The following is a 27,816-nucleotide window of genomic DNA, read 5'->3' on the forward strand; positions in this document are numbered from 1 at the left end:
TGTTTTGATGTATGTTGAATTAGAAGTGTCTGGTAGATTTTTAGATGGAGATATCTAGTGGGCAGTTGCATATCCATGACAGAAACTCTAGGGAGGGCTGGGCTGGATTTCCAGATTTAGCAATCTTACACACTGATGAGCTTGCTTATAGAAAATATATAGAAGAAAGAGAGGAGAGGGTAGAAGATAGAGGCCCTGGCAAAGAAGCAACTTGAGAATCATGACTCAAATGCCATTTTCAATGTTAATGGATTACTTGAAGGAGGTAATGGTTCAGTATATTTGAGACAGCTTCCTTTGAGAGTTCCATTTCTGCTGTGTATAGACGCTGGTATCCTGAAGAATATGAATTTGCACCAAAGAAGGCTGCTTCTCATAGGTAAGTTTGAGTTCTACCAAGCGTTTTCCAGTCTGACACACACTTAACTCCCAAATTTCTGACTGCTTGAAATAATGTCCCTTAACTCTTTTTTCTCGGGGAAAAGATAAAGTTCAACTAGCATAAACATAACATTCTTTTACTGTTAGGAATTCTGGTCAGGATTCCAGTGTTCCATTCTGAGAGGGTTATATAGCCTTTATTGCTGTTTCAAAACTCTTAGATAGCTTGGTTTATAGGTATGATGAAACAATCTGTAATCTTTCTAGTAATGAACCATGTTAACTTTCTTCCCACAGAAGATATGGACTTGCAGCCTTTTGAAATTAGAACACTTTTTGTGTGCAATTCTATAATACAGTTGCCTACTTTGACACTTGTTATAGTTTTTCTGATTGTTTCTCTTATGTCTGTAGCCTTAGGTACAAGTAGACAAGGAATTTAAAGATCTTGTATATTCATGTGTCCTGTACTGGTTCTTTTCTTTTTGATTTTGTAGTCTTTCAGGAGAAACATGAAACCTGATAGGAGGTTTAGCAGCTGGCTTCTAAGGGTAGCATTTATTAAACCATTTACTGAACCCCTATGATGTACCTTGCACAGTTATAGGCAAATAGAGAAAGACCAATCCCTAAAGAGTCTGGCATTCTTACGTTATTTTATTGAGTGTATGTAGACTGTAGCACAGGCATACAGGCCTAGACTACCTTATCTGAAACAACTGGGATATGTTTTGGATTTCAGAATTTTTCAGATTTTAGAAAGGTGATACTACATCTGTATTGTTTATTATCTTGTAGCATCCCTAACAAGGTTTGAGAAGCAGCCCATAATGAAACACATAGGTATTCTGCAGTGAAACATGTGTATATTCACACCAAATGGCATAAGTAATGATGACTGTCAATAGCCTCACATTAAGATTGCTCAGGTTTTGCTACATAATAGGTTCTGTAAATACTGTGGGTTTTCAGGTATGTTTTGGATTTCAGTTTTGTGGATAAGATACTGTGTGCCTTTATTTAGCCAGAGGCTATAATTTTGGCAGCTTCAGCTCTGACATATATCCAAGTCCTGGGAAGAAAGCAGATGGTTGCCTTAGCCACACAAATAATTGTCATAAAACTCTTGCACTAAAATTTGTGCAGGGAATTCTCTAGAAGTGGCCCTTGGCCCATGATTCAGAGTTTATTGATTTACTTGCACACTGTTCTAATAATCTTGGTTACCTGATTTCTCAGACTACAACAGATGAGAAACAACATATTGGAAGAAAAGAAAGGCTCTTAGATGGAGGCAGGCTGCCACTGATTATAGCACAAATCACCATGAGAGAGGAGGTAGATCCTCTGGTATGGTTAGGTACTGTTTGATAATTGATGTTTATTATGATGACTGAGTCATGACTTATGTTCAAGTGTGTCAGTCTGTTTTGTTCAGGGACATCATCAAGTATTGGGCAATGTTTCTCAAACTGTGTTCCATGAACTGTTTATAAGTATTCTACAAATGTGGTTGATTAAGTTTTAGAAATACTAAAATTTATTAATTTTAGAAAATTAATAAATATATTAGAAATATAGGACAGCTTCCTTTTGGGAATTCATAATACACATTAGTATATTAAATGCTTTGCAACTTTTTATTTCAGTAAAAAGTTTACTCTAGTTTTTCTAAACTTATTTGACCGTGGAATTATTTTTTCTCCCTGTGGAACATGTCACCATCTTATGGAACAATTTGGGAAACTTTAATCTTTTATATCTTACAGATTTTTTTGTCAAAAGTTTTTAAAAAACAAAGCATTTAAAGAAAATTGCTTTTCTGAAATGTTCTACTTTTGATGATGCTAGACAGTGACACTTACAGTAACATCCATTGTTCTTAAGTCGTTTTTTAAAAGTTGTACTTTTAAAATGATTTTCATCTCCTGGTTTTGGACAGTTCATTCATTGTGGTATGTTTGCTTATAGGGCACTTGATGACATTAGTGAAAGCATCAAAGAGCTTCAGTTTTACCGAAATAACATCTTCAAGAAAAAAATAGATGAAAAGAAGAGGAAAATTATAGAAAATGGGGAAAATGAGAAGACCGTGAGTTGATGCCAGTTATCATGCTGCCACTACATAGTTATCTGGAGGCAACTTCTGGTGGTTTTTTTTTCTCACGCTGATGGCTTGGCAGAGCACCTTCGGTTAACTTGCATCTCCAGATTGATTACTCAAGCAGACAGCACACGAAATACTATTTTTCTCCTAATATGCTGTTTCCATTATGACACAGCAGCTCCTTTGTAAGTACCAGGTCACGTCCATCCCTTGGTACATATATGCATTTGCTTTTAAACCATTTCTTTTGTTTAAATAAATAAATAAGTAAATAAAGCTAGTTCTATTGAAATGCAAACCTTTTTGTACCATCTATTCTTTAGTAGTTTAATTATTGGGAAAAGATGGCTTTTTCTTTTTTAAGTGGTATGGCTAATGTTTAAACTCTTGTAATGCAATTAGGAATCGGTTAATAAGTTCATGTCAAACAGGAAGTGAATATGTTTTGCTTTAGAATAACCGCAGATAAGTTTAAAGAAGCAGATTTGGGCTTGTTGTTAGAGTTATTGAATTAACAGCACTGGACTAGGCTACTCTGCTACATTCAGGAAATTCAATTCAGACGGATTCTGTAACTAAGGTTTATTGCAAGTAATAATTAGGGCTTATTTATATGCACAGCAGTGACTGCTTGGTTTACAGAATGTAAATAGCTTGCTGCCCTAGTTCTAATGGTCAGTAAGTAGCTGAGAAAGGATTTCAATTCGAACATACTAATTCCTAAGTTTACGTATTCTAGACCACAGTACTAAGGTGATTTCCTAGCCAGAGTGTGCAATAGAATCATCTGTAGAACACATCTCATTGCTTTGTGCACCTCATTCTGACAAATTCCCCTTGAAGACAAATCAGAATTGGGAAAGGCCCACAGGTTACTTTCCTTTCCTTGAGAACCACTAGGTGAGAAGACTTCTGTGGTGATGTCAAATTACATTTCATATTACAGATATGAACATAGTAGCGTGATCCTGATGTGTGATAGTTACAGATAGATCACTAGCTAGTAGATCAGAATAACCCCATAATATTTTCATTTGAGTAACATTTTAACATGTACTAAGTTGTGTTACCTACACTACAGCTGTATCAGTGGAGAGAGGGATTGTAGTGTAACTTTTTCCAAATGAGTGAATTAAGACTGAAATTCATGAGTCTACTAAGAATGAATTTATGAAAACATAAGTCTGCTGATCTTTTTGACCACTTCTTTCTGGAATGGCATGGGTTTTAGCTTATGTATCAACTTCAGTGGCTTGGAAGGCAGGATTGGGTAGTACAGTTGACCGTTGGACAACACAGGTTTGAACTGCAGAGGTCTACTTACATGCAGATTTTCTTCTGCTTCTGCCACTCCCGGGACAGCAAGACCAACCCCTCCCCTTTCTCCTTCTCAGTCCACTAATGTAAAGATCATGAGGATGAAAACCTTTATGATGATCCACTTCCACTTAATGAACAGTAAATTTATTTTCTCTTCCTTAAGATTTTCTTAACATTTTCTTTTCTGAGAGCTTACTTTATTGTAAGAATATAACATATATATTGTTCCTGATGTTTGTATAAAAAATATATTATCTATTACATATAACATACAAAATCTATGTTAATTGACTGTTTATATTATCAGTAAGACTTCTGGTCAGTAGTAGGCTATTAGTAGTTAAGTTTTGCGGGAGTCAAAAATTATACACAGATTTTTGGCTGCACAAGGGTTTGGCACCCCTAACCCCCGTGTTGTTCAAGGGTCAACTGTAGTTAAGAACAGGGCTCTTGAATCAAACTCTTAATTCAAGTTCAGGCTCCTGACATACTGAGTGACTTTGGCAAGTTGCTTTTCTAAGTCTCAGTTTCCATATCTGTAAAATGAGGTTAATAACGTTACTTAATGAATTGTTAGAATTAATTTAAATGCTATTCATACAGTTCTGAGCTCAGCACAGTGAGCGTCGTGTAATGATAGCTAATGAATATTGATAATAAAGGGTACTATGATTAGTTATGAGGCTGGAGGCATTATCTTAAATCAGCGTTCACTTAATGCCTATGACTGCCTACATTGTGCTGAGGACTGTAGTAAACTTCACTAATAGTGTGACCTTGACTTGGTTTAGTGTTTCCAACTAAATTTGGCAAAAGGGTCTTTGCCCTTACTTGGCTTTCAGGAATGTTAAATTCTAATGTGATGATAGATAAGAAAACTCTGGGCTTAAGAAGGGTTCGTAGGAACCAGATACTGCTATTAATGCCTCAAGGTTTCTTCCACACAACTGGCTGGTTTATTCACCTGTTTAACTGTTCAAGCCAGTTAAAAAATTTTTAACTCCTGGTGTTACTGCTTTAATGCTGTCGTCTGTATCTTAATTGTGTAGCTAATTCTATTGTCCTTTAGTGGAGCTTGTGTTGAATTTTAATAAAATAACTGGCAGCCTGTGAGTTAAGCAAAACCAGTCTAGTGCAGGTATATATGAAGACATGCTGGTTCAGTGATGAGTTCATTATTTTTAAGTTAAGTTTAAATTTGTAGTGCTGGTATTTAGGATTTCACAGGGGATTCCTGAAGCTATGAAGTAATTTCTGTGAAATGAACTGCAGTGCAAATTGGTTTAAATAGAACTACAGCTTGAAAAATGATCAGTATATTTGCTTAGTAGAGCTTGCCATTCTAGTGCTCTTGGGGGGCCTCTCATTTGCTGGTTCGTTCGGTGCAGTAATTGTCCTGCAAGCTATGTTCTTAGGATCGTCCAGGTGTATTTCCCCCCTATTAAACTCAAGGTGAATGAATCAGTACAGATGCATTTTGACTTATAGTGGGGTTACATCCCAACAAACCCATTGTAAGTTGAAACTATTAAGTAAAAAATGCATTTAATAAATTTAGCCTACCAAACATGTTAGCCTAGCCTACCTTAAATGTGCTCAGATCACTTACATTAGCCTATAGTTGGGCAAAATCATCTTAACAGAAAGCCTATTTTATAATAAAGTGTTGAATATACCATGTAACAATACTGTAGAGAAGGTGAAAAGCAGAACGGTTGTATGGGTAGTCGAAGTACGATTGAAATAGTATGAGCAGACTCTTGTGCTCTCGCCAAGACACTGAACAGCAGTGCTGCCTCCTGCACCCAGAGTGTTTGCTATTACCTGACCTAGAACATCTGGAGCCCATAGATCCTAAAGAGCAGCTTTTTGAGGAATGCAGGGCTGTCCTGGATACGTAACTTCCCTGGTTCCAGAGAGATTTTGTGGATCTGAGGACAGACTCCAGTAACTACCTACCTATTAGAGTCATGCAGTGGAACAACTTCGTCCAAGCTCTTGGAAAGACAAAGACAACTTTGTACAATGCCCTGTTGAAACACTCAAGTGAGAAGAAAGGAAGCTTCTCACGCTAGAAGAAATCCTATTCTACCAGCCTGATATATTGTGCCTCCAAGAGGTAGAACAGTATTTTGAAACCTTCCAACCACTCCTCAGGAGGCTGGGCTATCAAGGCACATTTTTTTTCCCCCAAGCCCTGGTCATCTTGTCTAGGTATAGAATACAACAGTGGACCAGACAGCTGCGCTTAATTTTTCCTCCAAAACCAAATCAAGCTAGTGAACAGTGCCAATATTAGGCTGATGGCCATGACATTGAAAACTAATCAGGTGGCCATTGCACAGTTCCTAGAGTGCAAGGAGTCAGACCAACAGTTCTGCATCGGTGTCACCCACGTAAAAGCACACACTGGCTGGGTGTGATTTTGATCAGCTTAAGGCTGTGACCTTCTTCAGAACCTGCAAAATGTCACTCAAGGGCCAAGATTCCCCTTGTTGTTTGAGGGGACTTCAATGCAGAACCAACACAAGAGGCCTAGAAACACTTTGCTTCCTCCAGCCTCAACCTGAACAGTGCCTACAAGCCCCTGAGTGCTGGTGGGCAGTCAGAACCCCCATATACTACCAGGAAGATCTGGACCCCAGGGGAGGGCAGGCACACCCTGGATTACATCTGGTATTCTAAGCATGCTCTAAATGTAAGGTCAGCTCTTGATCTGCTCACCAAAGAGCAGACTGGATCCAACTGGCTACCATCTTTCAGACCACTGGTCTCTGGTGTATGACTTCAGCTTTAATGAGGAATCTGATGGACTTATATAAACACTTGTTTTTGTCTTTTTAATCACAAGAGTCTTAACTAGGGATGTTTCAGGAAACTGAAATAGGATAAGAAGTTGCCTAACGAAGGATAGAAACATGGGAAGTTTTTGTCATTTCATTTTTTATATTTCTAGCATGCCCTTGGGAAAGGATCCCATTAGTTTACAAATCTATAGCAAAAAGGTTTTTGCTTTTGCACTCCAGTTTTGGCTTGTATTGTTTTATTTTCCTTAGCATTACATTTTGATTGTTTAAGGGCATTAAATTGGCTTGTTTTAGCTGGGCACAGTGGCTCATGCCTGTAATTCCAGCACTGTGAGAGGCTGAGGCGGGAGGACTGCTTGAGGCCAGGAGTTTTAGACCAACCTGGGCAACATAGCAAGAGCTTGTCTCTGTTTCTTAAATACATAAATAATTAAGAAAAAATGGCTAATTTTGAAGGTTTTTCAGTTTGAGGATGCTATAAAAACTCAGAATTGCTTGAATCCTCCATAATTAATCAGTATATAGGAGCAGTTTCTCTAGACAGCATGTCAAGGTATTTGTGAGTTAAAGAAATGTCAACAAGGCCAGGCGTGGTGGCTCACGCCTGTAATCTCAGCACTTTGGGAGGCCAAGGCAGGAGGATCACGAGGTCAAGAGATTGAGACCATCCTGGCCAACACGGTGAAACCCCGTCTGTACTAAAAATACAAAAAATTAGCTGGACGTGGTGGTGCAGGCCTGTAGTCCCAGCTACTCGGGAGACTGAGGCAGGAGAATCACTTGAACCTGGGAGGTGGAGGTTGCAGTGAGCCAAGATGGAGCCACTGCACTCCAGCCTGGTGACAGAGCAAGACTCCATCTCAAAAAAAAAAAAAAAAAAAAAAGGTCAACAAGATATGCATGGAGATATTTTTTTAAAAAATTCACATAAAATTAAGTAACAAATTATAGCATTATGAACATTTTAGAACCATGCAAGACACAGATTATGGAGAAAGTAGTTTACGGTAATTTTCTTAAAGCTTTAAAATATTTTCATTTGGGCTTTAATAAAATGTGTACAAAAGAACTATTTAGCCTGGAGGGGGTTTTGTTTGTTATTTAGGTGTAAGTAAGTATCAGGTCTCCTTCATACATTATAAATAATCTTTGCTGTGCCTCCATGTTCCCCATTATTGTATTTCTGGAAGAGATTCCAATTAGTTTTCAATTATTTAAATGCTAGTAGTATCTAAGCTTTTTCACTGGAATAATATTGGTATACACTTGAGGTCACTCAGCGTCATCATTATTGGAATGTGCTTCTCACAATAGGTTATTTACGAGCTGAATGTGGTAGTGGCTAAGAAAGTCAGTAGGACTACTTTTCAGTGATGGGAAACTTTCTGGAAAGCCTGTTAATGGACTGTCATTGACATTTCCTAAGATAGCCAGATACTGTGGTTCAAAACATCTACAAAAGAGAATGTAAAAATTAGAAAGGTAACGTCGAATTCTCTCCCATTGGTAATAAAAGTAGTAAAGATAACAGTTGAAGCCTCTTTCAAACAAAATTACCTGTTGGTATTAAATTGATAAATATTTTAACCCATGAGTCATAAATACTTAAAATTAATAAATGGCCTTTTAAAGCTAAAAAAAAAAAAAAAAAACAGAAAAGTTGTAAGTCAAACTGTTTGTAAGTTGGGGACCATATATCCTTTCCTGATAGTCTCAAGTCAGTGTTCTTTGAGTGCTCTTAGCCATGGTACTGAGTATGTGGGCAAGAAAGATCTCCATTTTTTAGCAGTTTAGCCATAGGAGAGGAGAATGAATCCTGAGACACCTGTGTTTTCTCATTTACAAAACAATATATCTCTGTTAAGAAACCAGCTTACAAATTTAGAGGGAAATTGATAGTTTGCTTTGCGTGAAGTGCTGTTCTTGTATGTGTATGCCTTGAAGAACAAATAATAGTCGTAATGTTCAAGTGCAGTTTTGTCATATTGATTGCTTTGTGGTAGTGCATCAATGTCCCAGGTTCACTCAAACGCTGTAACATTTTGAAAAATTAATAAGTAGCAGGGACAATGGAAAATTGGTTGTTGCAAGGATAAGCCTTATGTAGCAGATTGATGAGGGCAAAAACTGTTATGTTTCATATCTGCTTATGAGGACAAAGGCTATTATGTTCTATATCTGCTGATGAGGACAAAAGCTATTATGCTAGATACCTATTGATAAATACAATCGTCCCTTGGTATCCCTGGGGGATTGGTTCCAGGACCTCCTGCAGATACTCAAATCCATGGATGCTTAATTCCTTGATATAAAATGGTATAGTATTTACATAAAACCTAAGCACATAGTCCTGGATACTTTAAATCATTTCTAGATTAGTTATTGTATAATAACGAATACAATGTAAATGCTATGTAAATAGTTGTGTTAGTGCATTGTTAGGGAATAATGACAAGGAGAAAAGTCTGTACATGTTCAGTACAGACACAATTTTTTAGAAAAATATTTTCGATCCACAAATGGTTGAAGCCACGGATGTGGAACCTGCAGGTATAGAGGGCCAGCTCTATGCTATATGTCTATTGTGAAAATTAGTTGAGTTTTAATTATTTGAACAAAGCATTTAATTTTATGTGGCTCATAGTGAAGTATAGATAGCCATGGTGGTAACATAAATGAAGAATTCTTCTCTGGTCAAGCATTTTCTATTGTGTAAAGGACGGCTGTGGCTTCAAGATTTCTTCATCTCTATAAAAGCAACCCCCAAAATTAACTGGGCATAGTGCGCTTGTAGTTCCAGCTATCAGGAGGCTGAGGTGAGAGGATCACTTGAGCCTGGGAGGCTGTGGCGAGAAGATTTCCCGAGCCCAGGAGGTCAAGGCTTCAGTGAGACATGATTGCACTGCTGCACTCCAGCTTGGGTAATAGAGTGAGACATTGTTCCCAAGAAAAAAAAAATCGTGGGAGGATTTTAAGTTTTCATTCCACTAGAACACAAGCATTTCACAGTTGACATGTCAAGTTGAATGCACAGGACCTAAGACAACTTGGTCTTCAGGGTAATTTAATCAGTTTAGCAATTTAATCACCCAGGTTATACCACTGGCTAGGCTACAGCAAACAAGTCTGTGGAGCAGGTGCTCCAAGAGTGTGGAGCAAAATATGTTATTGTACAAATGAAAGCATACCATGAGCAGCCTGCAGAATCCTTGGGGATCCAGGATAAGAAACATGATTTTGGTTATATAACAGTGTAACTGTACTTAATGTGACTGCACTGTACCCTTAAAAATGACAAAAGGGTAAATTTATGTGATATGTATTTTGTCACACACACACCCATACATGTGCACACACAAAGATGCATAATTTTCCATGATCCATTTTCAGAATGATTCTGTTTTAGGACCAATATGTAATGGGACCAGGTTGGAGGAACTGATCTCTGGGACCCTTGCTTGTGCCCTTAGGAAGAGTAAATTCCTTTTGTTTCTCAACGTGGAGTAACAGGAAGTGGACAATTTAGGGAGGTGCTTTCTTTTATGTCATTGTCAAAGTGGTATAAGGAATTGCAGTTTTGGTTTACAGATAAAGGAAATTTAACAAATTAATACCTTTTAGGAGCATCTTGCCTTCTTACCTCCATATTTAGTCATGAAATGGGGAAAGAGATGCTGCTGAATTCTGAGTTAGGTGTACTCCTTGGATAATCTAAATTAATAGGCCCATGTAGGTTGCCTTGGAACCTAGCCCTGTTTTGTTTCTGTGGAAAAACTTCCATTTTGAATTTCACTTAAACAGCTTACAATTCATACTGAGCAATAGAATTGTTAAATTAGAGACTGCATGCAGTTTTATACTTTCAGTCATCTTGGTTACACATCTTTCTCCAAATCATTTGTTTTTCATATGCATTTTCTTATCTTTACCATCCTATGGGCTCTAAGATACCTTGTTACATCATTCTACCTTATTCTGTCATCAAATTTTTTTGTGAAAATAGATTGACATGATAGCCCAATAATTTTGTTTATAAGTAACAGCTAGCAGACAATTTCAGAATTGAAGGATAGCATAGATCTTAAGGACACTATGAAGAAAAATCTTAGCCTCACTAAAGTGGAATAGGAGCAAAGGTTGCCACTGTTCAGCTATTTTTGTTGAAATATAAGCTTCCAGAAATGTGGGACTGGCATTACATGCCTCAGGGCCAGCTCTTCCTAGAAAACCTTGTTCCTTCTTTAGGCCGTCAATATTTGTTTTACACAGCTTTGGGTTTTATGAATAGTACTTTTTTAAAACATTATTTGGGTACTCTCTAGAAGTTGCCAACTTTTATTTTGCCAAATAAGGATGTTAAAAACACCACCTGCTATCCCCATCATTTCATAAAAGAAAAGACATTTTAAAACACACAAAGGACAGAACTTCATAATAAAGGACAGGCACTTTAAATTGAATACATTTAGTGTGAAATATTCAGCTATGTCTGTATTTTCTACATAAAAATCCAATAATGTTCTTTAAATTGATTTAAAAACACTCAGATTTCATCTGGGGCATATATCAGTCCCTCTGTTGGAGTTTGGGACTCAGTGGTGTATTTATGCCTGGGACTTTTGTCTGAAACCCTCTCTTAACAGCAGCAGAAGAGAGAGAGAAATGACATGCTATACTACTAAAATTATTCTTGTTTTGCAAGTTGTTAAATGAAAGCACTTCAGAAATATTGAAAAAAGCCTTGTAGAATCTAGTTTAATAAGATGATACAGTCTGTTAATGATCAGAGCATAAATGAAGATGTCTTGTTCATGTGTTTCACACTACTGCTGACTTTATACAGTCTTTATAGGAATGCTGCAGATTCTTTGGTTATTTGACCTTTGGTTTTCCACTTTTGATGTTCTGAAGTGGTTAATTGTGACCTTTAGCCATGAAGCCTGATGTTCAAACATTGCTTTTCTGAGGATGGATGGGGAGAAGGGACAGGTATGAGTTTTAAAATTATTTTAGAGTTTCAGATATTATCTGAAAATTTTATAAATAATTTTATTTGAATTAAATCCTAAATCTAGTTTAGGTTTGAATAATATAGGTATGTGTTTCCTGTGGTTAATATCAGTTTTTGAGAAAAGCATGACATATGCTTTTATACACTGAGTTACTGAAAGACCCTTGGAGATGGGATGTTGTAGACAATGGATTTTTAAAAAGTTCTAAAGTTATATGGGAGAATGGTCCATGCTTTGGAAATTTCTTCTTTGAAAATATATAGCTTAAACTACTTAAATAGGATAGCACACACCCAAATTTCTGCAGAATTAAATTAGATATTATTTGATAGAAAATTTATGATTAGGAATTCATTGTTTTACTTAATTCATATTTATTGAGGATTCTAGTTAGTGTTGAGTATTGTTGTAAAACTTAGGGATCTAGCAAGGACTTAGACATATCCCTGCCCTCACAGAGTTTATGTTCTAATGAGCAAGCTAGACAATACATAAGTAAATAAAGAATTGTGATATTAAACAGAAAGATGTTGTAAAGACAAATGATGGCGGGTGCTGAGGAGGAGAAAGGCTACTTTAAAATGGATGGTTAGTGCAGGTGCCTTGATTAGGTGACAGTGTAGTCCAGGAACATGGGAAGAAGGCTGTAGGAGGCACAGAGAACAATGGCCTTGTGGTAGCAAATAACTTAGTGTATTCTTGGAACTGTCAGAAAATCAACTTGGATGAAGCATGGTGAACTAAGAAAGGGGACACGCTAGGCTCTAATAGGGCCCTAGTAAGTGTTTGCTTAGTGAATGAGTAAATAGATGAGTGAAAGATTTTTATGGTCTTAATTCTGGCCAATCCTTATTGCAGATAAGAGTAATGATGAATCAGGGATAGATATCATTGAGGGTGATGGGCCAACTGGTCAACTCAGAGACTGTAAAGCAGCATCTCAGTTGGTGCCTAAATTTTAGGCTTCATGCTACAGGCCCAGAAGTTTGATTTCAGTATATCAACAGTGGTCTAATCCCTTGAGGAGGAACTTATTCCAACCAAGCACACAGGGACTGATGTATTAATTCAGAATGCTGATCAATTTACATTGAGATCTTCTTTTCTAACGACCAAAATACCATATTAATGTATGCTGTAGGGAGCATTCCTTTTTCCAGCGTGAGGGCACTGGCAAATTGAATTAGTAACCAGAAGCTCACTCAGTAAATTTAGAAGAGGATCAAGATCTTTGGGAGTATTTTGTGTGGGTCAAGTTGATGCTGGATGAAATATCCTTGCTCCACAGTGAAGAATAATATTACAAGTGCATGTATTTTTTTTGTAGGTCACTTTTTTCTGATCATAAAATAACAGGTGAATACCTTAGAAAATAACAATTCTGTACAGAGAAGATCATTGTTAATATTTGTAGTTCTCTACATCAAGATCATGAAGATAATCTATGTAAACTTTTATTTGCTTTTTATTTTACTTTTGCTTTTCATGTTTCGGTTTTAATATATCTGAAGTCCACATTCGGAGATTATGTGAGGTAAGGATCCAATTTAATATTTTCCAGGGAGTATACCAATTTTCCTATCACCATTTCCAAAATATTTATCCTTTCTCCACTGGCTTGTGATATGACCTGTATCATACACCAGGTTTTCATATGGGTCTCTTTCTCAGCTTTTAAATTCTATTCCATTAGTCTTTGATCATATGCAATTGTTTTTCTTATTGTGATTTTTGTACTGTGCCTTAATTTTTTAATAATGCCTTTTAGTTGGATGGTAATTATCCTGGGTTTTCTATGTGGATTATCAGGTCAGCTTCAAATAATGAACACCCTCTCTTCTCTTCCAGTTGTTTTACTTGTTTCTTCTTCTTGTCTTATATTAGCCAGAATGTCATGTAGTATATTGAACAGTAGCTATGGTGGTGGCGTTTTTATCTTATTGGACTTAAAAAGAAATACATCAAAAGTTTCTCCATTAATTATGATGTTTGCTATAGGGCATTGATAGATAGCCTTCAAAAAGTTAAGAAAGTTCTTTTCTTTCTAGTCTTCAAGGTTAAAAAGTTTTTAAAAATCTTAATTGAATGTGAACTTTATCAAATGCCTTTCTTATGTCTATTGAGATAATCATGTATTTTCTTCTTTAATACATTCCTGTGATGAAATATGTTAATAAGTTTTCTGATATTAAATTATCTTTGCATTTCTAGAATAAAACCTAATAAGTATTATTAGGGTTATTTTTCTCAAACACCTGATTGGATTCTGTTAGCTCATATTTTATTGAGTGGATTTCCTTCTATGTTTGTTAGTGAAATTGGCCTATAATTTTCTTTGCTGTCCTCATCTGATAGTTTTAAAGATTGTACCAAACTGAAAAATGAATTGGGTAGTTTCCACAATTTTTCTAATTTTGGCTAAATTTATATAACATAGAAATGCTCTGTTTCAGTTCAGTGGGACACCCTGTAAGATCACTGGGTAACACTATTTCAGTTTTTCACGGTTGTCTATTCAAGTTTCCTATTTTATGTTATGCTAATTTTATTGGTAATATAATTTTTCATTCTATTTATTGTAGGTTTTCAAAAATATTTGGCTATAGGTGTTTTATAATAAAACTACTTTTAAAGTCTTTATTATAGCTATAATTTGTTCCCTTATTTATTTTGTTTGCTTGCATTCTATTGTTATTTTGTTAAACTGTTATTTCCTGAGGTTATCAACAATAGTCTTTTTCTAGAAGAAGCTTCTGATAGTATTAACCTTTTTTTTTTTCTATACCGTTCCATTATTTTTTCTTGGGTTCTACCTTTTATTATTTTCTTTCTTTCTGTTTCTTTGGGTGTACTCTGTCTCTTGCTTATGTCTTCAGTTGTGCTTATTTTTCAGCTTTTCCTATTTTCTAATACATGTATTGAGAACCAATAATTTCCCTCTAACAAACTTGTCTTAATGAGTGTACACATAGAGCACTGTCTCCACCAAGTTGAAGATAAACCTTCTTTTCAGGCACATGATAAAGAATTATAACAAATATTAGTAAATTGGAATCATTCAATGTTATGAGAACAATGCAATTAAGCTATGACTCAACAATTAAAGAGTAACTTGAAAAATTTTATATGGTTTCAAATAAAATTCAGGTCACAAAACAATTTAGAAATTAGAAAATATTTCAAACTGAAAGATCATGGAAACGCTACAGATAAAAACTTTTAGGGTGCAGCTAAACAGGACTTTGAGGGAAAATTATAGCTATAAATCCTGTATTAGGAAGGAATAAAAGTGAAGAGAATGTTAAAGTCATAGCAAAAATTAATGAAATAGAAAATGAATATTCAGTAGAGGGTGTTCAGTAGAGAATAGCAAGTAAGCTAAAAGGAATAATAAAACTGAAACTTTTGGCAAGATGGCTGAAGGAAAAAGAAGACGTATAACCAGTATCAGGAATGAAAAAGACTCAAGTGCTGCAAACAGGGAAAAGATAAGAAAATAATGTGAACAACACATAACATCAGGCTACAGTATGACAACCATTTCATACCTATCCCAATGTCAAAAATCAAAGGTCTGACAGTACCAAGAGTTGGAGAGGATGTGAATCAGCCGTATCAGACAGTTAGTTGGTGGGAATGTACATTGGTGCCGCCATTTTATGAGACAGTTTGGCATGATCTTAATAGTTAACCATTTGTATGTTCATCTGCCAAGCACGTCCACCTCTAGGTTCAGGAGAAACTTGAAAATATATGTTAGGAGAAATGTACAAAAAGTTCATAGCAGCATTATTTGATAAAGCAGAAACCTGGAAATGATTCAGATGCCCATGGACAAGGGAATGGATAAAGCACATTCTCAAGTGAATATTATATGGCTACAAAATGATTGAACAACATCTATATTCAAAAATTCTGCTACATAAAATTGAGTGAAATAATTAAGTTCCAAAAGGTCAAATATGCTTAATATTCAAAGAGCAACTTAAACTAAGCTACATACTCTTCAGGAATATATCTATATCTGTGTGCATATCTATTATTTATAGAGAGACATAGATATACGATGAGTGATTGCAAGATTCAGGAAATATTTTGAATGTGGGAGGTGGAGGATGGGATGGAGGGAAGATCACATAGCTGTATAAAAATGTCAGTTTTCTAGTTCCTATATTGGGTTCACAGTGTTTGTTATTAAAAAAAAAAAAGATGGCTTGTATGAACCAATGATCAGAGTGTTACAAAGCAAGGATTTTGAGGCTGGGCATAGTGGCTCACGCCTGTAATCTCAGCACTTTGGGAGGCCGAGGCAGGCAGATCACCTGAGTTCAGGAGTTTGAGACCAGCCTGGCCAACATGGCGAAAGCCCATCTCTACTAAAAATACAAAAATTAGCTGGGTGTGGTGGTGCGTGCCTGTAATCCCAGCTACTCGGGAGGCTGAGGTAGGAGAATTTTTGAACCTAGGAGGTGGAGGTTGCAGTGAGCCATGATTGGGCCACTGCATTCCAGCCTGGGAGACAGAGCAAGACTCCATCTCAAAAAAGAAAAAAAAAAAAAAAAGGATTTTGACTCAATAAATATTAAAACATCAAATTAACATATTAACATTCTAAGGGAGAAAAATCGTATGATCATCTTCATAGATGCAGGAAATCATTTGTTAGACGTCACCATCCATTCGTGACTAAAGGAAAAAGCAAACAAATTAGGAATACAAGGCAATTTACTTAAACCTGGCAAGGGGTATCTACAGACAACAATACTGCAGACATCAAACATCATTCTTAATGATGCAAGTTCATAGCATTCCCAAGACTGAGGAACTTGTCAAGGATGGCTACTACCAATTCTGTTGGTCATCATACTGGAGTTAGCCCACATAGTCAATAAAGAAATTAAAGATATTAGGACTGGGGCAAGTAATAAAACTCCTCCATAGATGATTTGATTATCTACATGGAACATCCAAAAGAACTGTATACATATTTACGTTTTTTTTTTTTTTTCTCAGACAGGGTCTTGCTCTGTTGCCCAGGCTGGAGTGGAGTGGCACAAACATGGCCTCACTACAGCCTCCATCTCTTGGGCTCAAGCGATCCTCCTGCCTCAGCCTCCAGAGTACCTGGGACCACAGGCACACCACTATGCTTGACAAATTTTTTAATTTTTTGTAGAGATGGGGTCTTGGCGTGTTTCCCAGACTGAAAATATTTTTTAGAAATAAGAATTTGGCAAGTTAGTTGGATATGAAAATCACTACTGACCATCCTCAACCTACAATGGTTTGACTTAGTTTTTTGACATTATAATGGGTTTATTGTGGTATTAAATGCATTTTTGACTCATGATATTTTCACATTACTTTAGGTTTATCAGGACATAACCCCATTGTAATTCAATAGTATGTAATCTGCATACAAAAATCAGTTGCATTTTAATATACCAGCAGATATCAGTTAAAAATGAAAATTTAAAAATATACCATTTACAATAGCATAGAAAAATATGAAATACATAGATAGGAATGAATTTAAAAAGCTATACACACATGTACGCATGAGCACATAGCATAATGGAAATGACTAATAAATTCAGTTGCATTAATATGAAGAATTTCTTTTCTCTAAATCTACCATAAAGACACAAGTCACAAACTAGGTGAAGATAATTGCAAATTATATAATTGACAAAAACTCATACCTAATATACACAAATATTTCCTACAAAAAAAAAAAACGAAAAAAGAAATCCAATAGACAAATGAAGAAAGCATGAGAACAAGTACTTCATAAAAGAGAAACTTGAATGTCCAATAAACAGGAAAAAAATGTTCACCTCATTATTAATCAGGAAATTCATATTAAACTACAATAAGAAATTTATATTCCCACTACATTGGCAAATATAAAGTGTGATCATACCTGGGATTAAGAATGTGAGTCTTAAGCACTTACTGGTGAGAATGTAAATTGGTTCAACTACTTCGGAGACTCACGTGACATTACTTAGTAAATTTAAATGTGTGTTCATCCTAAGAGCCAGTGGTTCTACTTCTAGATATTTAAAGTAGAGAAAATCTTACACATATGCACAAGAAGACAAGTGTGAGGATATTAATAACAGTCCTACATGAAAATAACTCCAGTATTTTTCATCAGTAGAATTCATAATTAATTGTGTTTATATGATACTGCAATAAAAAGATCTGCAGCTACATGCAGCAACATGGATGACTTTTACAGACAATTGTGCAAAATAAGCAGGCTACAAAAGAATAATACCATATGATTTCATTTAAATAAAATTAAAAGACCTGACAAAGCTAAGCAATGTGTTTTTAGGGTGTACATAAGTGGAATGATTATGAAGGAAGGGCATCAAAATCAGGATAGTGGCTTACCTTCGTGAGGGAGGAAGGGTATGTGATTGGAAGAGGGCTATGCAGGAAGTTTCTAAGGTTTTGGCAATATTTCCTTCACACTAAAAATGTGTTTACCCATGTGTTTGCTTTATTATCTTTATCCTTTAAAATATACATGTGTTTTTTCCATAGTTATGTATTTTACAATAAAAATACAATAACGTAGTCCCAGCTACTTGGGAAGCTGAGGCAGGAGGATCATTTGAACACTGGAATTCAAGGTCAGCCTGGACAGTATAGCAAGACCCTGTCTCTAAAAAATAAATAATAAATTTAAAAGTTTCAATGTGATAATGTATGAAGAACTTAACAACGGCATGGCGCATAGAACATACTCAATAAATGTTTATTATTGTTTTGTTATTAATATCAAAATGTTTCCCTCTACATCTAGTTATAGCTGCAGCCCATACATTTTTCAGGTACTGCTTTTATTTAGTTTGAAGTCTTTAACAAATTTCCCTCCTACTCTAAAACAAGTATTATTTAGTAGACTATTTTAGTTTTCAGGCATGTAGGATTGTTCAATTGATCTCTCTCTTTGTCTTATAATACTGCTGCATTAGACTCAGAAGATGTAGTCTGTATGAAGGTAATTTTTCTGACAGTTATTGAATAAATTTATTTGTAGCTTGAAAAAAGAAAATGTACTTAGATGAATAAAAAATACCTTTGTTGAAATTCCTGCAGTGAAAATAATTTTGGTACTGCAGTTCTGTAACTCTCTACTCTTCCTTTCTCTATTACAGTCTTGATTTTAATATCTCGATTTTTGAAAATCCAAGCCTTCTTAGTATTGTAACCATAATGATATTACAGAATAGATTATGATTTTGTGTTTATATGTATTGTTTAGTATTAATTTATACTACCACCAGCAGTGTAAGAGAGTGCCTGTTTCCTTGTCCCCTGGTGAGCAGCATTGGATAATATTTAAAAATAATTTTTGGCAATTGGATTTTTTTTCTGTTACATTTATTCCTTTACTTGTTAGTAAACTTTAATTTCTTGAATATATATATATAGTCCAATTTTCATTCTATGTGAATATTTATGTCCTTTACTAATTTTCTATTGTGAGAGTAGTGTTTTTGGTTTATTTTTTCAAAAATTAATTTGTAAAACCAGTTTATATATTTAGGATGGTATCATTCCTTGTTGCAATTTTCTTCTTCCCAGTTTGGAACTGGCTTTAAAATTTCAACTTATTCTTTTTTACCTATCGTCTTTTCTTCCTCTTCTTCAGGAGCAAATATTCCCAGCCTTTTCTTCTTATTTCATGTAGAGCAGTTTAGTCTTCTTTTATTGCAGGGGGAAGATGGTCATTTGGCAGTGATGATGTGGCCCCGATTGCAGAATTGAGTTGGAGGCTGAAGCATGTGAGCTCTGATCCTTGCCAGTTCCGTAAGTCCACAAATAACACATCTATTTAGACAGCTTCCAGACAACAGATAGCTGTGAAATATAATCTCCTTTATGATACAGTAGTGATCCTAAATTTAAGTATGTCAAGCATTTATAACCTTCTGACTCCTTGCAAAATTTTATCTCAAGTGATTTCAATATACTGTGCATACTTTATCAGGCAATCCAAAGGGAAACATCTATCTGTAGTGAAAGCATAACACTGACGTTTGTCAAAGGTCAAAGATTCAGAGATTTAACTTATTAATAAATCTATAAGCTGTTAGTATTTTTATACTGTGGTGGCAAAAAAATTTGCAGGATTTTTAAAAACATGTTTTAGTTCCTACCAGGAGTTCCTAATTACATTGTTTTTCCAGTAAAATCCAGTTCCACATTTTTGACTGAGAAAAGCCAAATCTTTATTTTTGGGAAGAAAAGGTCAGTTTTTAAGGAGATCTGGTCCTAAAAATATCAAGGATAGAGGCCTAGGAAATATGTAAGCCTCCACAGACTTCCGCACATTCCCAAAACTACTTAAGATGATCCCCAAATAGGACCAGCCCTAAATGAGCCCTGGAAATAGGGAAGAAGGCTATCTGTATGCCTCAGTACTAGGGACCATCTACTTACTGTCACCAGAAGGAGTTACACTGAAAGGGGACATTAGAACTGGCCTGCAATGTCGCTTTTTCAAAACTATCGGCGGGTGCAGTGGCTCATGCCTGTAATCCCAGCCCTTTGGGAGGCGGAGGTAGGCAGATGGCTTGAGTCCAGGAGGTGGAGGCCAGCCTGGGAAACATGGTGAAACCCATCTCTACAAAAAATAAAAAAATTTTGCCAGGTGTGGTGGTGTGCACCTGTAGTCCCAGCTACTTGGGAGGCTGAGGTTGGAGGATCACTTGAACTTGGGAGGCAGAGGTTGCAGTGAGCCGAGATCGTGTCACTGCATTCCAGCCTGGGTGAGAGAGACACCCTATCTCAAAAAACAAAACGAAACAAAAAAAAACAAAAAAACAGATCCCTAAGAAATAAGTAGAAGAAATTATGGGAGAACCTGATGATACCCTTCATTTAGAGCAAGGGTGTCCAATCTTTTGGCTTTCCTGGGCCACATTGGAAGAAGAATTGTCTTGGGCCACACATAAAATACACTAATACTAATGTTAGCTGATGAGCTAAAAAAAAAAAAAAAAAAAAAAAAAATTGCAAAAAAGTCTCATTATATTTTAAGAAACTTTATGAATTTGTATTGGGCTGCATTCAACACCATTCTGGGCCACAGGTTGGACACATTTGATTTAGAGGGATGAGAGCTAGAGGTGGGGTGGGCTTGGGACAGAAAGTGAGCTCTCTGTGCTGTGAAGAAACAGCATCTGAAGCAGTGGGCTGGGAGACCCCAGGGTAAGTATGGCCACATCAAGTAGTAGTCTGTGGCAATGGGGCTTCTGACATACCACTGGGCTTTTGCATGGTGCAGTGGCTAGTGGCCCAGAAAGGAGAAGGGGTCACATAATAATTGCCACAGAACACTTATTTAACAAATGCTTAGGTAGCCTTTATTACCTCCCAGGTATTGTTTTAAATTATTGGTTCTTAACTGGAGGTGGTTTTGCCCCCCAGGGGACATTTGGAAATGTCTGGAGATATTTTTGTTGGCACAACTGGGAGGAGACTGCTACTGGCATCTAGTACATTAGAGACCAAGGATTCTACTGAACATTCTAAAATGCACAGGTTAGTCCCCACAACAGATTATCAGTCCCCAAATACAGTGCCAAGATGACAAAGCCCTGCTTCAAATATTTAATAAATATTAACTTATTTAATCTTCATAGCAACCCTGTGAAAGCTGCTCATTTTTCAGGTAAGGAAATGGAGGCAGATAAGTAACTTGCCCAGTTCATATATCTGATGGAGACTCCAGGCCAAAGGGAAATATGCATGTCTGAAAAATGCAAACATTCTAGAGAAGAGTGGTGACATTACTACTAGCCTGAATAAAATTTAAGGTGAAATGATTTACAGACAGGGTAATTTTTTTAACAAAAAGGCAAAATTCACAATGAAAATAGTTATAAAACTTTGGATACTAAATAGTATAACCCTGAAATATATAAACAAAATCTGTTACAATGTAAGGAGTAATTTAAATACAGTGCTAGCTTTCTTTTTTCTTTTTTTCTTTTTTTTTTTGAGTTGGAGTCTTGCTGTGTCGCCCAGGCTGGAGTGCTGTGGTGCGATGACTCACTGCAAGCTCCGCCTCCTGAGTTCATGTCATTCTCCTGCCTCAGCCTCCCGAGTAGCTGGGACTACAGGTGCTTGCCACCATGCCTGGCTAATTTTTTGTGTATTTTTAGTAGAGACGGGGTTTCACCGTGTTAGCCAGGATGGTCTCGATCTCTTGACCTTGCGATCTGCCTGCCTCAGCCTCCCAAAGTGCTAGGATTACAGGTGTGAGCCACTGCGCCTTGCCACGGTGCTAGCTTTTTAAGAATAGCTTTATTGAAGTATAATCAACATACAATAAACTGCACAAATTTGAAGTATAAAATTTCATACTTTTCTTTTTTTTTTTGAGACGGAGTCTCGCACTGTCGCCTGGGCTGGAGTGCAGCGGTGCAATCTTGGATCACTGCAACCTCTGCCTCCCGGGTTCAAGCAATTCTCTTGCCTCAACCTCCTGAGTAGCTGGGATTACATGCACCCCCCCACCACACCCAGCTAATTTTTTGTATTTTTAGTAGAGACGGGATTTCACCATGTTGGCCAGGCTGGTCTCGAACTCCTGACCTCGTGATTCGCCCACCTCAATATATGTCTGTGCCTGTGAAATAATGCCACAGTTAACGTAATGAACATTTCCACCATTCCAAAAGTTTCCTCGTGCCTGTTTATAATCCCTCCTTCCACCCACTTCGTGCCCTTTCTCCAATTCTGTCAACCAGTGATCTTCTTTCTGTCTTTATAGATGAGTTTGCATCTTCTAGAGTTTTATATAAGTGAAATTATGCAGCATATACTCTTGTTTTGTATGTATTCTTTCACTCAGCATATTTATTTTGTGATATCCATGTTTTTGCAAATATCAACAGTTCATTCCTTTTTATTGCTAAGGAGAATTTCATTGTATGGATATACCACAATTTGTATACTGATTTACCTTTTGATGGACATTTGGGTTGTTTCTATTTTTGGCTATTATAAATAAAGATGCTGTGAACATTCATGAACAAGTCTTTGTATGGACATATGTTTTTTTTTTTCTCTTGGAAGAATATCTACGAATGGAATGGCTGGGTTATATGGTGAGTATGAGTTTAACATTTCAGGAAACTGCTAAACTGTTTACTAAAGTTATTGTTCCATTTTATATTCTCACCAGCTATGTGAGAGAATTCCAGTTACTCCATATTCTTGCCAACATTTAATATGCTTACTCATTAGGATTTTAGACATTTAAATAGGTGTATAGTGGTGTCTCATTGTAGTTTTAATTTGCATTTCCCTAATGCAAATGACTGATGATGTTGAGTATCTTTTCGTGTATTTATTTGTCATCTGTATGTCTTCTTTGGTGATATGTCTGTTCAGATCTTTTGCTCATTTAAAAAATTGGGTGTGTAATAGGGTTCTCCAGAGAAAAAGAATTGATGTGTGTGTGTGTGTGTGTGTGTGTGTGTGTGTGTGTGTGTGTGTGTGTGTACAGAGAGGTACTTGTTTAAGGAATTGGCTCACATTATTGTGGGGGCTGGCAAGTCCAAAATCTGTAGGGCAGGCTGGCCACTGGAGTCCTTGGGAAGAGATGATGCAGTCTCAAGTCCAAAGGCTGGAGGCATAATTTCTTTTTCTTTGGGCAGCCTCACTGTTTCCTCTTGAGACCAACACCTGATTGGAGGAGGTCTATCTATGTTATGGAGAGTCATCTGCTTTACTCAGAGTCTACTGATTTAAATGTTATTTACATCTAAAAAATACCTTTACAGCAACATCTAGACTATTGTTTGACCAAAAACTGAGTACAATGGCCTAGCCAAATTAACACTCGAAAATTAACCATGACAGGTTGTTTGTTTTCTTACTGAATTTTGGAAGTTTTTATATTCTGGATTCTAGTCCTCTCTAAGATTTGTGATTGGCAAATCTTTTCTCCCAGCCTGGGTTGTATTTTCATTCTCTTAACAGTGCCTATCTAAGAGAATGTCTTAATTTTCATGAAGTCCAATTTATCATTTTTGTCTTTAATAGATCAGGCTTTTGGTGTCATATCCAAGAAATCATTGCCCAGCCAAAGGCATAAAGATTTCGTCCTTTTATTGCTCTACAAGTTTTACAGATTGAGGTTTTACTCTAGGTCTATAATCTATTTTGAGTTAATTTTTGTATATGGTGTGAGGTATGAATTGAAGTTCACTTTTTGCATATGGGTATTTAGTTCTTCCAGCATCATTTGTTGAAAAACAATAGTAGTTTTTTACAGATCAAGTATGCAAAAACACATATAAGGGTATAAATAACAGAATTAATAATATACCCTCATTTTAAGGCTAAGGATTCTTGAAAGATTTATGGAGCATTTATAAAAATTGACCTTATTAGCCATATATAAACTCTTGATTTGAGCCACATAACACAATAAAACTGGAAATTAATAATTAAGTGTAAACAACAAGAAGCATAGAAAACCTCCATGTCCTCATCTCATTCTAATATAGTCAAGAAAACCCGTTTAATCAAGGCAGCAGAACAGCCGCTGCCAATGGTCATTTCCCATTGGTTGGTATTGAGCCTTGGGTTATCTCCTCCAAAGTCTTGTCAGTAATTAATGCTAGCCTTGGTAAATGACATATATGATAATCAGCCTGTACAAAATCTTAGCTAAATTACTGGGCATGATGCCTTTGAGGAAATGTAATGTTTCCTAGGGACTGAATAGAATAAAAAATAGAATAAAAGCAAAAACAAGCAACCAACCCCCCTAAAATATCAGAAGCAGTGTATACTTTATCTTACAGGTTTGCCAAAATTAGGGGTAACTCCCACTTTCTGGTCTTAGCATTACTTTGATCCCTTTAATCCCCTAGTATTTAGAGAATTCAGGGCACCAAGATAAATCAAAGAGTTTAATAAGTTTGATTCCCAATAAAAGGTGATGCTAAATAACATTTGGCCTCTAGCCCCATGGCTACCTCTAGCATATACAGAGTCTGTGTGCAAATTGCAAGGAGGCACACGTTCCTCTGGGCTGAAGCAACCTCACATTAGGCTTGGAAGACAGGATACATGAAACACATACCGAGCACAAACTGCAGAGTTGTATTTGTTGGCTTGGTCTAGCCCTCTCCCACTGTTTTAATTGTCCTAAAGCAGGGGTGTTTAATCTTTTGGCTTCCCTGGGCCACTTTCAAAGAAGAAGAATTGTCTTGGGCCACACATAAAATACACTAACACTAATGATAGCTGAGGAGCTAAAAAAAAATCACAAAAAAATCTTATAATGTTTTAAGAAAGTTTACAAATTTGTGTTGGGTCCCATTCAAAGCCATCCTGGGTCACATGTGGCCCACAGGCTGTGGATTGGACAAACTTGTTCTAAAGAATGATGAGACTATGTCTTAGTCTGTGCAGGCTGCTATAACAAAATAGCATAGACTGGGTGGGTTATAAACAACAGAGATTTATTTCTCACAGTTCTAGAGGCTGGGAAGTCCAAGATCAAGGTGCTGTCACACTTGGTGTCTGGCAGGGGCCCACTTCTTGCTGGTCCTCACATAGTGGAAGGAAGAACTAGCTCTCTGTGGTCTCTTATAAAAGCACTAATCCCCATCATGAATGTTCTACGTAATGGCAGGCAACTGTTTCAAATGAAGCAAGTGAAGACTTTTCTTGTCTTCTCATGGCAAACATATGGGTTCATGATGTCATCCTATCATAACTGGCTTTCCTTGTTTGGGAAATGAAGGTGGGGGGGTTGTTTTGTTTTAAATGTGTTTCTAATAAAAATGCCAGTACAGTGTTCAAAGAGGTTTTTGAGCAAGTGATTTTCAAGTGCAATTTTTTTTATCCTTCAGTGTTGAACATCTGGAAAAGAGACACATAGGCATTGCTATAACCGAATAATAACAGACAACAATTGTAATCTGCTTATTTAATCTCTTTCTCTGAGAAAAGAAATATTAGATGATGAAGGTTGTCAGGATTTTTCTGAGGGTCTCCCCAAATACCGCTTTCCCCAAGTCAGTCTTGGGATAGTGATTAAATCAGATTAGATTAGATCAAGCTTATCCAGTTTTCTTGCCTCCTTGCTGAGAAAATTGCTTTTGATTTTCTCAATATTTCCATTTTGAGAATAAGTTCTTTGCCTCATCTTTGCAACATGAAAGAGTGTTTTTGCCACAACAATCAGTGTGTTAAGGTGATTTCAATCATCTGTTTCTAGAGAAGAATAAAAACTACATGTAGTTTCTAAATAACAAATTTCCTTACTTCTAGTTCTCAAGATTTCCAAAAAATTGGAATTTACTTTTCGCTAGGGCATTCCTTTATAATGGATAAAACGTTGTGATACACTGTGAGTTTTTAAAAAACAAGAAACAGAAAAATATCTCAATTTTCAAGAATAATATATACAAACACAGAGGTTATAAAACTGATAAACTTCATTACAGACTATGTTTTGGTTTACAAAGCTATGTTTTGTATTAGGTATACATTTACTTACTGAATTGTTTCATTGGAAGAAATGTTAGAAATTGTTTAGTTTTGTCTTTATCAAAAGCATTCTTGAAATTAGACCTCAATATTTTGGAATCCTTGAGGACTAGAACTGAGGAAATTGCCATTTAAAAACTCTAAAGCAAGCCTACCTGGTTTTCAATTTCAGTCCTGCTGCAAATTAATTCTGTGACCTTGGACCAGTAAGTAACTTTTTCATGGCTCGGTTTCTTTACCTCTAAAACGGGAATAGCTCAGAGGTTGACAGAATATGCTGATGACTTAAATGTGTGTTTGAGAGTGTTGGGATGGAAGAGAAGGCTGGTGTGGGATGGAGGGCAGGAAGGATGGGGGCGAGAGAGAGAGAGTTAAAGATATATTCAAGGTTTCCAGTAAATTAAAGTATCCTTTATGAAGTAGAGAAAAATAAAAATGAAGAGGTCTGGGAAGGAACATCAATTTGCTTTTGCACAGTTAAGTTTCAGTTGTCTAGTAGCCACCATAAGGAGAGATATAGAATAGATAGTTGAAGCCACAAGTTTGGATTTCAGGAGAAAGGTCAGACCTGGAGGTAAAGATTTGGGTCCTTCCGTATATGAATGGCATTTGACATCATGAGAATGGATGAGGTCAACAAGGGAGTAATTGTAGTTAGAGAGGAGATCCAAAGGTTGAGCCCCAGGGCACTCTGACATTTAGATGTCAGGCATTTAGGTGTCAGAGAGAGTAGTGACTAGCAAGCAAATGGAACCTTTTCCCATAGGATCCTACAGGAAACCTGATCCTGTAGGATTAGCCTATAAGGTAGGAGGAAACCAGGGGAGGGTGGTGTTTAGAAGTCAGTCTTTCCTGATTAATTGAATTAAATGCTGTTGTCAAGTGTATCAAGTAAGACTTACAGTTATCATTGGATTTAGCCATTCAGCAGTGATTGATGACTTTGATGAGAGCAGTTCTGGTGGAGGGATGCGGACAAAGCCTGATTGAAATGATTTCAGGAGACAATGGAAGGAGCAAAATAGGAGCAGCAAGTATAGATATAAAAAAAAGAAGCTTTGCAATAAAGGTGAAAAACGGTATGTAATATCTTTGAAACGATAGGTGACATATATTGAGTACTTACTGTGTGACAGACACTGTTTCAGGTACTTGTATTTTGTTTAATGAGGAATAAAGAATTGAGGCAGTCCTTGCTTTGCATGATAGCAAGGACCATGCAAGCGAAAACTATGCAAAGCAATCTTCATAATCAGTGGGAAGGATTATGATTGTCGTGTGACCTTTAAAAATTTTTGTCAAAACATTCAAAACTCTATAACTGGTGATTATTCATGTATTTGGAAGTGAAAAAGTAAAACTAATATTTATAGTACACTGTAATTTATGACATTAGAAACATTAAAAATTAAAATATTGCATTTTATTCTAAAAAACTTAGGAGAAATGTGAACATCGCTTGCCTTCTCATCATACAGCTTACTGTATGAAGGAAGCATCATTTCTACGTTTGGGTCAGTTTCCAACATTTTATCCTTTCGTCTTTCAATGTTGTGAAATGTCTCTGAGAATACATTTAATGTGAACTGTTTTTTTGTTTTTTTTTTGAGATGGAGTCTCGCTCTGTCACCCAGGCTAGAGTGCAGTGGTG

General features: G+C 36.4%; 2 protein-coding genes and 1 pseudogene across 2 annotated transcripts in view; all 3 read left to right on the top strand.

Moving 5' to 3' along the window:
* The window catches only part of REXO2 (RNA exonuclease 2), a 16,364-nt gene extending 13,578 nt beyond the window's left edge, over positions 1 to 2,786 (top strand). Inside the window, exons 6-7 of the mRNA XM_003805489.5 lie at positions 326 to 379; positions 2,353 to 2,786. Coding sequence (XP_003805537.1) covers positions 326 to 379; positions 2,353 to 2,482 — 184 coding nt within the window. The 3' untranslated portion in view covers positions 2,483 to 2,786. The remainder of the gene's footprint in view (positions 1 to 325; positions 380 to 2,352) is intronic.
* On the top strand, positions 2,655 to 27,519 carry LOC117975032 (nocturnin-like; annotated as a pseudogene).
* NXPE2 (neurexophilin and PC-esterase domain family member 2) overlaps positions 19,362 to 27,816 on the top strand; it is a 222,418-nt gene continuing 213,963 nt past the window's right edge. Inside the window, exon 1 of the mRNA XM_063608269.1 lies at positions 19,362 to 19,454. The gene's annotated coding sequence lies outside the window, so the exon portion shown is untranslated. The remainder of the gene's footprint in view (positions 19,455 to 27,816) is intronic.

This window comes from Pan paniscus, chromosome 9 (genome assembly GCF_029289425.2).
Source record: "Pan paniscus chromosome 9, NHGRI_mPanPan1-v2.0_pri, whole genome shotgun sequence".
NCBI classification, from domain to species: Eukaryota; Metazoa; Chordata; class Mammalia; order Primates; family Hominidae; genus Pan; species Pan paniscus.